Here is a 12,072-nt window from a genome sequence, read left to right on the forward strand (position 1 = left end):
CTTATTGAAAATGGTTGACTCTGCCTGAAGTAGCAACATCAGCTTTAGCTTATGAATGAATAAAAACAAGACATTTACCAGTCATCTCCAATGGGCACCCTGAAAGGGAAGGTGCAAAGACTGGCCACGGTAGGATTGGATACATCATCTACCATCCAGTCAATGTCCTTCTTGAGAAGGATGGCCATGTTGCTGGGCAATGGCTTGAATGGCTGCCAGTCTTGAATGATGGTAGCATTAGGAAGGACCCCCTGCATCAGGTCAGTGGTCAGATAAAGTCGGTGGATGGCTGTATGGTCAAGTCGCACCGGTGGAATAATGGAGGGGGAGGAGGACATCGAGGAGTGGATGTCTCCACCCAGACCAAGTTCAGAAAGACGCAGCTTGAGGTCTTCAGCTCTGAAGCGCACCAGCAGAATCCCCTGTAGAAAGGACAAGCCAATTTAGGGACAGGCCGAGAAATAGAACAGTAAACATACTGAGTAAAATAAAGATTAATGGTGTTCTGCTGTAGACTTTGTGGTCTTTACCAGCAGCCATTAACCATAAGCACAGATCAACACAAAGAAAGGTGTTTGAGTCTGGTTGTGTACCTGCTTAGTTATGATGCGATATTTCTGGAAGTCCTTAGGGCCAAGCTGATCATCACGGGTCAGGCGGCTCACTTTGACCTCTGGGTACTTGGATTTGACCAGTTCAGAGCAGAAACGCAGCAGAACTCCTGCCACGCCCTTTCCTCTTTCCTGAGGGGCAACTCGAAGACCTTCCACCAGCATAGTCTCCCCGTCATCAATCACACAAACTGACTCCAGAGCAATCTATGGAGCAAACAGAGGAAGATGGAAGACTAAAATTTGAAAACAATAACACTGACACTGTCCATTTAAGTTATCCAAGTTATCCAATACTTTGGGTTGATGTAATATCCATCCATTCTCTATACACCGCTTTATCCTCACTAGGGTCACGGAGGGTGCTGAAGCCTATCCCAGCTGACTCGGGCGAAGGCAGGGGACATCCTGGACAGGTCGCCAGTCTGTCACAGGGCTACACATACAGACGAACAATCACACTCACATTCATACCTACAGGCAATTTAGAGTAATCAATTAACCTCAGCATATTTTTGGACTGTGGGAGGAAGCCAGAGTGCCCGGAGAAAACCCACGCATGCACAGGGAGAACATGCAAACTCCATGCAGAAAGATCCCAGGCCCACCCCGGGATTTGAACCGGGGATCTTCTTGCTGCAAGGCGAAAGTACTAACCACTGTGCAGCCCTTGATGTAATATTTTCTTTTGAATTCTATTTTATTTGTATGTATTTCATTATGTCCCACAGTGTTGCAGTGTCCTGTTTGCTGGGCAGCATGGTAGTTGGCATTAATTCTTAAAGGACTCAACAGCTGATTGGACTAGCATGTCTCTTGGTGATGAGAATAACATCCATTCACAAGCACATAAGGAATATCGGAATCTGGTCTCTATGGAGAAGGAAGCCAAAGACCTTCAAAAGAGTTACATGAAGGTCCCTGGACTTTGACATCATATCTCATTTAAATTCACATTCTGGTGGAGTTTGCTCATCCAGTTATTTACTTGGTTTTTTGGACTTGTTTCAGAAGTATGCAGTTCAGCCAGTGAATACTGATTAATGGTATCCCTGCTCCTCTTTAAACTATGGTAAGTCTGAGCTGAAGTAACGTGACATGCACAAATAATGCTAGTTTTAAAATTACATTGAATTGATGTTTACGTTTATAAGTTTAAATGTTGATTCTAAATAGGTTTATTCTGTACTCCATGTCATTTTTGTCTTGCTTTTTCACATGAGTATGAGTGTAAATTTATAAACAAATACACTAAAAATGACATAAATATAAACTTATTGACTTCCTCATAGAAGTAATGCAATTCTTTGCCACTGCATGGAGACAAATCACCGACTATAGTTTGTTCTGACTTTGCTTCTGGAATATAAATTTTCTGCTTTTCTCTTAAACCCAAAATAACTAAATGCTATTGACTAAACTTACCACTTTTCCCTGTTTGCGGGCCAATATCACTATACGGTTGGTTTCTTGCAGCCAGCTGGTGTATCTGGTGGGAAGGTAGTCAAGGCCTCCATAGATGTCCTGGCTCATAGCCATGATTTCTTCAAAGTCCTCCTCAGTGGCTACAGCAAATTGAAGGCCTGTGTGGGACAGGGCCTCTGGGAGCTGGGGCATAGTCAGGCTGGTGTCAATCTTCATCTTGAAACAACTGATGAGATAGAAAGTGGGGGAGAGATTATTGTGGACTGTATTTATTAAGTGTCCCACAGCGGGAGGCCATTCTCAACTTGTCAAAAACAGTCAGTCACAAATGACAACCAACTAGTCCTCCCTTAAGGCAGTAGTAAAAGCATGGTCAAGAGCTGTATTAACATAGAAGAGCCTGATTGATGTCGTTCTACACAGAATGGTCGGGATGCATGCCGTCGCAGACAAAACATCACCCACTCAAGTATCAACTGCAGACTAAATGAAGAAAAACACATTCATGGTCTCAAAGTGCCGAACAGAGGGTAGTTAAACACAAATAACTGCCTGAAGAGAAAAGTGCCAGAAAGCTAAAGTAGATGTCAGGACGAGTATAAAAGAAGCAACATAGGAAAAGGGACCAGCAGTAAAGAAAAAAAAAAGAAAGCAAAGCAGAAGTGAACTAAGCAAGACAACAAATCATAGGCAAGATGCAGACCGAAATATGGGACAAAAGAGTTAACTGACAACAGACACACAAAAGTGGTAGGCTGACACCTATCTGGATCCTTATGTCTTGTCACAGAAATCCTATTTATCCACACCCTTGCCCTCTTAATCCGTAACTAACACTCTCTGATACACACTCCACATTACAAACACCGATATTTCTCAGTAGCGTGGCCGAAGAATTCACAGAATTAAATGGACAAAATGCAACAGCAATCAGACATTTAGGGCTTAGAAGTACATCATGTGGGACCCGATACAGTTATTTCATTGAAGTGATGTAAATTAGATACAACTTGTGTGTTAGGAACTCAGATAAGCTATGGAGGGGGCTCACAAAATTCCATTAAGTTCAAGCAGCAAAGTGCTCCAGGAGCTATGTCAGAATACTGAACAAAATCAACAATATCAATCCTCAGAGTGCACAGATATCAAGGCTCTGCACTAAAGAAAACAAAACAAGTTGCTGGCTCTTATGTGGATTTTTGCATTTAATTATGTCAGGATACAATGCTTTAACACATGATGCAATACAAAGCAATCAGAAATCATGAAATAAACTTCAAAAACAAAGCATCTATAACATAAGAAATCATACAAAAAAATGACACAGCATGATAATCTAAAATAAAATACCATAAGCATGTGATAACATACAATAAGAGGTAGGGCTGGGTACAACATCTTAGTAGGTTTTGAGCATGCACCAAATGATGTTGAGTTTCAAAAGATTTCAGGTATCTAAAACTACCTCTATTCAGATGACAGTTTAAAAATAATGTAATTTGTTACTGTGATTGTCTACTTTACATGGGTATTGAAAGTCCTTCCTGTTTTTGTGAAGTTTGGAATATTGGATCAGTTGTGCAGAATAACTGGTGTCACTGCCATGTCCTTTGTTTGCCTGAGGGTGCTCCCCGTGAATTACTTCCACAGCAAATGATGACTCCAGCTGTTTCATTTCACCAACAGTTTTGACCTTAAACATCCGGGTTCCCCCACCACTCAGGAGGAAAGGAGCAAAGCAGTGCTAGAGCAGTAATATGGACATCAATGAGCACTGATGTTGGATGAAAAGGCCAGACTCTCTGTCTCTGCTCCAATTCATCCCAAAGGTGCTCAGATTGAGATCAGATTGAGGTCAGGACTCTGTGCAGGTCAGTCAAGTTCATCCACACCAGACTCTGTCATCCATGTCTTTATGGACCTTGCTTTGTGCACTGGTGCACAGTCATGTTGGAAGAGGAAGGGGCCAGCTCCAAACTGTTCCCACAAAGTTGGGAGCATGGAATTGTCTAAAATGTCTTGGTATGCTGAAGCATTCAGAGTTCTTTTCACTGGAAATAAGGGGCCAAGCCCAGCTCCTGAAAAACAACCCCACGCCATAATCCCCCCTCCACCAAACTTTTCACTTGGCACAATGCAGTCCGACAAGTATCGTTTTCCTGGCAACCACCAAACCCAGACTCGTCCATCAGATTGCCAGATGGAGAAGCGTGTTTCGTCACTCCACAGAACACGTCTCCACCGCTCTAGAGTCCAGGGATGGCGTGTTTTACACCATTGCATCCGACGCTTTGCATTGCACTTGATGATGTATGGCTTGGATGCAGCTGCTCGGCCATGGAAACCCATTCCATGAAGCTCTCTGCTGAAGCACTGTTCTTGAGCTAATCTGAAGGCCACACGAAGTTTGAAGGTCTGTAGCGACTGACTCTGCAGAAAGTTGGCAACCTCTTGGCACTATGCGCCTCAGCATCCGCTGACCCCGCTCCGTTAGTTTACATGGCCCACCACTTGGTGGCTGATTTGCTGTCGGTCCCACACACTTCCACGTTCTTATAATACAGCTGACAGTTGAGTGTGAAATATTTAGGAGCGAGGAAATGTCACGACTGGATTTGTTGCACAGGTGGCATCCTATCACAGTTCCACGCTGGAATTCACTGAGCTCCTGACAGCGACCCATTCTTTGACAAATGTTTGTAAAAGCGGTCTGCATGCCTCGGTGCTTGATTTTATACACCTGTGGCCATGGAAGTGATTGTAACACCTGATTCTGATTATTTGGATGGGTGATCGAATATTTTTGTCAATACAGTGAATAAAGGGTTTTGACATTGGTTGCAAAACCCATGTTTTGTTATTCCAATTCATCACAAAAAAATTGAATGATACCCAGCCCTAGCTATTTGTAATATCAAGGAGATGTCAACACAAGTATAATGACAAAGAAACTGTAAATTGTCCAAAACAGAGCTAAGCAACTTACTCAAAGACAGATCGTAGATACTAAGGCGCTAAAACTGAATGTCCACAATTGTGGCTTCTGAGTGCTAAACAGGGGCTACTGTTCCTGCTAGCCACAGAAAATGACCCACCCTGGAAGCACAGGTCAAGATAACACAAGAGATGATGACAAGGAAAGACCATCAGCAAACTACTGATCTATAACCTCCCTCTCTATAGCATGGTATCATAGCCTCCAAGCTGCACTACAGTACTACTCTTGCATTACAGGAAGAAAATGGAACAGGAACAGGAAACAGTTCCTTGGACTCAAAGTGCTCAACAACAGTCATTGAAGACTTCAAGACTTTAGAGCTAAGCTGACTGAGTGCTTTCTGAAGTTACAACAAGCTTTCATCTCAGTGTAACATACGTCTTTCTTGTAAGCCTGCCACTCTAAATGATCAAAGGATACTCCAGAGAAGCGGTCTTCACGGGTCCACTTTGTTTTAAAGAACCAAGTAATGACCTGGTACTCAAGTCACAGTGACTCCAATTTCTACTCAGTCTAATTATGCCAGGAAGGGTCCTATTGTACTGTTGGCTAGCTTGGTTCATCTCGTGATCAAGAGGTAAGTCACAATCAGATCTGTTCTTTTTCAATTTGATGCACATTGTACACTGGATATGGAAAGGTCCTCAACATGTGTCCCTTTCATATCAGGTAAAAATGTAGGCAATCACATGCATTCACATTGCAAATTGGTAGAGGACACTAAAAACAGTACATTTTGGTACAAGTCTTGTCCTGTCTACATAGAAATTCTGAATCCAGGACTTTACTAGATTACACTTAGAAACACATTTCCAAGTTGGAGACAGTACAGGCTCTCTGTCTATGCAGCAACATGCCATACTTGATGGGACTACTGAGTAAGGCCAGAATACCAAAATGTATTAAATATTCAAGAATAAGACAATTGGCTTACTCTACTGTATGGACCTCATGTCCCCAGTTATGAATGGAGGGCTATTAGAAAGGAATACCGGAACTGAAGAGGTTAAACTAACAGGGCAGCCCTATACTTAAGGATTTCTCAATCACAGTGGGGCCCCAAGGCCAGGAAGACAGAATAAAAGTACTCTCCTGAAGTACCACAGACACACAGAAAACAAGTATATTAACAAGTAGATAGTCATCACACATCTGTATAGGAGGGAAGCCAAGGTCAATGACGAGGCAACTCAAGGACTCAGAACTCCAAATTCAGCAAGAAGGAAGAATTCTACCACAATTCCACTATCCAGAGAGGGTGTAACTACTGTAAGAGAAAACGACTAAAGCTAAGAAACAATCATGGACAGTTTCCTGAATCAAACATAACCTGCCCATAGGTACATCCATATAGAGCATTCCACAGAGCACACCAGTTAGGGGTTTAAGAGTCTTATACTTGCATATTATAGAGGTTGGTTTGAAGGCTGTCAGCTGGTTGACAATAACAGATGAAAGCACAACATTGTGTCACCAGCAGCAGGGTAAGACCCAAGGCAAATAAAATACCAAGAAGTGTACTTGGGTATTTCAGTCCTTTAAACTCCACAGTACAAATCACAAAGTCATACAAGATCTGCATCACTGTGTGGAAAATATTTCAGTAAATCTTAACTTTAAGACTTGTTTTCTTACAACATCACAAAATAAAGAGCTCCAAAACATAATAGGCAGTTTCGTAATTATTGCTTTGTTAGAGGCCAACACAGAAATGCTAGACATATTCCAATAATCTATCAATGGGCCATGTGAGCTGTGAGGGCATTTGCAGTGAAAACACTGTCTGGCCACTGCAGACACACAAGCATACACACTGTGGACACTGGTATTTTTCCATCATGCTCTGATCCTTTGAGAAGAGCTGTCAGGCTTTGCTGGGCAGTCTGGCTCTGCCAATGAGAGTGATGCTGTTTTGTTTTGGTGTTTCTGTCTCTCACTCTCTCTCACACACTCATTTATTCACTCGTCTCTTTTTCATTCTTTCACGCTGTTGCTTCCTCTCTTTGGCTGGCAGTGTACTCCAGACAAAATGGAATTTGGCAAGTTTGCAAAGACTGTTGAACTACCATCATATACGCATCTGTGGGCAAATTCCAGTAAGCTCACTTCAGATTGCATTACGGTCAGTTAATGATGCCAATGCCAGATAAAGGAACTTTAGAGACGTGGTACGAAATGAGATTGAGGAGACAAATGCGCACAATTAAGCACACAAAATTGCTCGATTGGGTGATAATATGGAACAGGCATGGCAGTCAACAAGGTCCTTTGTTATTTTGCTTACATGGCAGTTGTCTAGATTATTGGTAGTTGAATGTTATGGTTATAGTCTACCAGTACAAACTACTATACAGTTAACAATATAACCTAAAGCTCCCCTACAACCATATCTGGGAAACAATTTTACCAACAATGTCCATAAAGAATGGCTAAGAATCAACTAATGGCAATCTTCAGTCTTTGTTTGATGATTGAGCACTATCAAGGCCTGCATTTTCCACCAACTTGTGAGAAGAAGTAGCATTCATATGATAATTTCACATAAAAGCAACATAAAGCGAGACAAAGTGAGACTGGTATTATGGCCATTTCACACTCGTAATCAAAGTAAAATGCGGTGCACATTCATTATGAGCATGCCATTTTTTTTTCTGCTAAGAAACCAAATGTAATTTTATTTGGAGTATGCTGCCAGCTGTTCTCTGTCCTCCCACACGGAAACACAGAATTGATTGGACCATCATACTGAAAAGAACAGGTCTCTTGAGCACCTGAATATTACAAAACTCAAAGGAACACACCATGTCGTCAGTAGATTATCCTGTTGGTCAAGTGATGAGAACATGGACACCAAAATCATTCATGTCTTCTGGGTAGATCCTTGGCTCCAGTGCTTCATACCAGTAGGCTCCATGTTGACGCAAACACATTAGCATATCACTCTGTTGCACGATAGCAGGCTCCATTTTTCCCACGTAGGCCCGCCTATACATGAAACAAACCATTGACACACAGGCACCAGAAAATGATTAGTTGGTAAATTTGTCAATAATCACTCTGTGCTTGTCGTCATGAAAACAAGACTGTGCCATGTACTTCGACACTGCCATGTACACTTGTTGGTCTGGTGTAAGATTACCAATACTTCAAGAGAAATACACATGCAAATCATTGCAGCAGAGCGACACATTTCTCCGCACTACCTAAAGTTAAAGTAATATTCTGCGCTGACTGTGAGTAGATATTTGGCTTTTGTACATTCAACTAAATTTGAATGACTACATTAAAAAACGAAGCTACTCTTGAGATTTGATCTTTTCAAAATAAAACTTGAGGTAATGACACTCTAGTGGGAAAACACAAAACTTATTGTCCTTAAACATACAATATCAGTGCAGGGTTTCTGCAGACATCAGCCAGTCAAATTTAATGCTTTCTAATGCCATTTTAATGCTATACTGTAAAAATGTTAATGCCATGACCACAAACTCAACAAATCACAAGGGTTTGTTTTATTTTGTAAAAGATGATTTTTATATGAAAACTGTCTCTACATTTATCTATTTCTGAATCCAGAAACCACCCCTGACCGCCCACGTGCTGTAGTCATTCATTGAATTGCACGTTTTCTAGCCATTTTTGCGGGAATTCGCATTTTCCAGCTCTCCTCCATCTGGTTCAGCCTGCCGGCCACTTTCCAAACATGTAGTTTTTGGCAATTGTTCTCGACAGGCCAGAACAATTATCTCAACGCTTCAAATTGTGCAGATGCACATATCTGATGAATCATAGTCTATAATTATATATTATTATAATCAAATATTTTTCTTGAAAACTGCAGAAAGAATTTTTAATGCCAATAAGAATCAAATTTAATGATTTTCAAGCCATTTAAGGCCTTAATTTCCCCAAAATCTATTTATTGACTATTAATGCTTCTTAATGCCCTGCAGAAACCCTGCAGTGACTACCATCCTCAAGTGTACATTTGTGTGGTTCTGGGGTTTGTTTTCAGGTTCATTTCCCAACTACATGACTCTTTCAAAGAGAAATATTGAGTGAGTGATTATCACACTGAGCTAAATAATGTGTGTTGTCCAAGCAGTCTCAAATGATTTAAAACAACAGGGTCCAGTAAGGTAAACTTGTAGAAAGTGATTTACTCACCATGAGAAACTTTCTATTTTATGCAATATATTTCTAAAATACACCTGGTGGCTAAATTTATCATTAATGATGTTTTGAAATAAAAAAAAAGACACTTATTTAGGTCCTAGGTGTGACAAAAAGAAACAGGATGTAGCTAATTGTCGTACAGTAGTACACACTGTTCTGACTTAGCATATTTTTGTAAATCAAAAACCAGAATGCAGAATGAATGACCCCATTTCCACACATTATAGAGCAGAGGTCATGGTTACTGTCAGTCCTTGGATTTACTGATAATGAAGGATACTCTGTAATAGTCCCACTATTTTTCAAAAATGACTGCTATATTCATGTATAAACAAAAAGGAGGTTATATTACAAACCGTAAGCAGGTTTAGACTATTAAATAGTAATAATTCTAGACACAGTATTGTATATTTGAAAATGCCAAAACAAGGGACCATAAATAGACACCGAAAAGATAAACCTGGCCCTTCATCAATGTTTTATGGAAACCTAGAGTAACCACAGTAAATGTAAATCTCATTTAGGTCTCACTACAAACGATCCCGATGCACCACATACAAATCAATACATTCCATGCTGAGAAAGGCCTGCCAACCACAATCAGATCTCACTGTGCACCTGGTTGTTTACTCTGTCATACTGTAGAGGCCCTGGCACTGAAACAAAGCCAAATAAATATGCCTAATGATCTAAAGTAGACAAACAAAATCTCATCATCTTAATTAGGGATATACTATGTCTATAAAAACTCCTGTTTCTCTGATCTTTCATTGTTTTGTTTTGTTTTTTGCTTTTTCTATTCAGAAAGTCATATCTTGAATTGTTTAAAATAATCATGTCTAATTCCTGCAGACATATCAAAGCTTCAAAATTAAAAAAAAAAAATGCTGACATTCCCTGTAAATAACAAAGGAATAAATGTACATAATTCATAAATGCCTTCTTTGTGTAGAGCAAATTTAGTGTTGTGAAAAGAATGCTCTAATTTAAGACAATCTTGCTACATGTAAGGGCGCAAATCAGTCCCGAAATTCTACGTTTCTATTGACATTCTACACTTTGCCCACAAAAAATATATTAAGTTTTTTCTTCCAGAATATAATTCCTCTGTTTTGGTAGAATCGAGATTACTTACTACCATGTACATGTCTATGTCCAGGAACCCAGGGTTTTAATTACAAAACTACACAAAGACAATTCTGGACCAGACTGAAAAAATTCATTCATCCTACCCAAATTTGAGAAAAAAAGTCATCATATTTTCTTAGGTTTAGAAACGTACCTAACTTGAACTCACAATATGCAGAAGTTATTCTTGTCTTACTTTGATGTCATTGTTTTTTACTGTTAAGGTCCTACCCAACAGCAACCCCAGCTCTCAACCCAAACTCAGAAGTGATTTTTTTTTAGTTATTCCTTTTGATCTAGTTACATTTGGAGACTATAGAATAGCAGTGTGATGATTTTATTCAAGCCTGTGTACGAGGAATCAACAGGAAGTCAGCCAGGATGGCCAGCAGCAATCTTAACTGTGAAGGACACTAATGGAGTCTTTCTATTTAACCAACAGTTGTGTCCAGAACACCCAAGTACCAATACAAGGATTTTCCAAATAGCACCACATATTGTAGAAAAGAATTTTAAACTGGATTCACAGCAGAGGAAGAAGAGCTGCATTTGTACATTCTCTGATGTAACTAAGTTTGAAATGGCATAGGAGTATATTACAACATCAAGCAAAGACAAGAAAGAAACAAAGATATGAAAAAAGTGATGCTGGTGGATCTTCAGTGAAAGAAACTCTGACACTAAAACTTGCCCCTGGACACAGGACATTTACCCCCGTACAGTGATTTGGTTCTGGTGATTGTTCATTGAGTAATTTATTAAATTGTTACTGAAGGGGGAGAAAAAAATATTCCAAGGTACAAACCTTTTAACTGTTTGCTGTCATTAACTCAGTTGCTGACAGGACAATAGGTTCACATGTTTTATTTAAAAGCTGTATCGATACCATTGGTCTTAATATTCAAACCATATGTTTACATTCCAACAGAAGAAAGTTCAATTTAAACATACAAACTTACATATAGTTATGTAAAGATGGATTTTCAATGGTCAACGGTACCAATATATGGGTCAAAGTTCACTAAAGTCAAACCAGAGGTGAAATGAAACTGGTTTACAAGTGTTGCCACTGCTTCTCTGTTTAAATTTGAGTGACCAGGCCAAAAGAAGAACCCTCACCCTCAAGCACATGAGCTCCTAGACAATGGTGTCAGTGACAATGGTGTCAAACACCATTTTCAGGACTGCAGTTGGTTAGTGGTCTAACCCTAACCCTTCATAGAGAATACATTACAAAACACTGAGTTGTATTTTATTGCACTTTGTACTTTCTGATCACACAAAGTGATTCAGAGGGTCTTTACAGCACGTGTTCCATGTTCTCCAAAATCAATAAAATTTTCTTTCTCAACACCCATTATCATGCAACACGAATAACTGTTTAACCAAATAGAATATACAAGATCAAAAACACATTTTGTGTCAAATGCTTTATTTTTTTAGAGATTTGTTTTTTGAGAATAGTAAATAGAACATAGAATATATACAAAGTTTACATAGACAAGTAATGAGACGTTGGAAACTCAAGACTACCATGATATACTTGATCTTTACAAATTTCTGTAGACTTTTGTGTCTGTGCATACACACACACACACACACACACACACACATATATATATATATATATATATATATATACATGGGGTAGCTTTTGTTCTTCATCCATATTAATGCCTCTGTGTTAATATCACCTGGGTCCAGTCGTGAAGGAAAAGCACCAGGTCTTTGCCC

General features: G+C 39.8%; 1 protein-coding gene across 2 annotated transcripts in view; it reads right to left on the reverse strand.

Annotated features, from left to right (window-relative positions):
* nat16 (N-acetyltransferase 16) overlaps nt 1-12,072 on the reverse strand; it is a 38,828-nt gene that overhangs the window by 13,866 nt on the left and 12,890 nt on the right. Inside the window, exons 2-5 of one of the 2 annotated variants that reach the window (XM_022211543.2) lie at nt 7,836-8,019; nt 2,037-2,262; nt 594-818; nt 79-422 (exon numbers count right to left, since the gene is read on the reverse strand). In XM_022211543.2, the coding sequence (XP_022067235.1) occupies nt 79-422; nt 594-818; nt 2,037-2,262; nt 7,836-7,894 (854 nt within the window). In that variant the 5' untranslated portion in view covers nt 7,895-8,019. The remainder of the gene's footprint in view (nt 1-78; nt 423-593; nt 819-2,036; nt 2,263-7,835; nt 8,020-12,072) is intronic. The other variant, XM_022211544.2, reaches the window with a different exon arrangement.

This window comes from Acanthochromis polyacanthus, chromosome 23 (assembly GCF_021347895.1).
Source record: "Acanthochromis polyacanthus isolate Apoly-LR-REF ecotype Palm Island chromosome 23, KAUST_Apoly_ChrSc, whole genome shotgun sequence".
NCBI classification, from domain to species: Eukaryota; Metazoa; Chordata; class Actinopteri; family Pomacentridae; genus Acanthochromis; species Acanthochromis polyacanthus.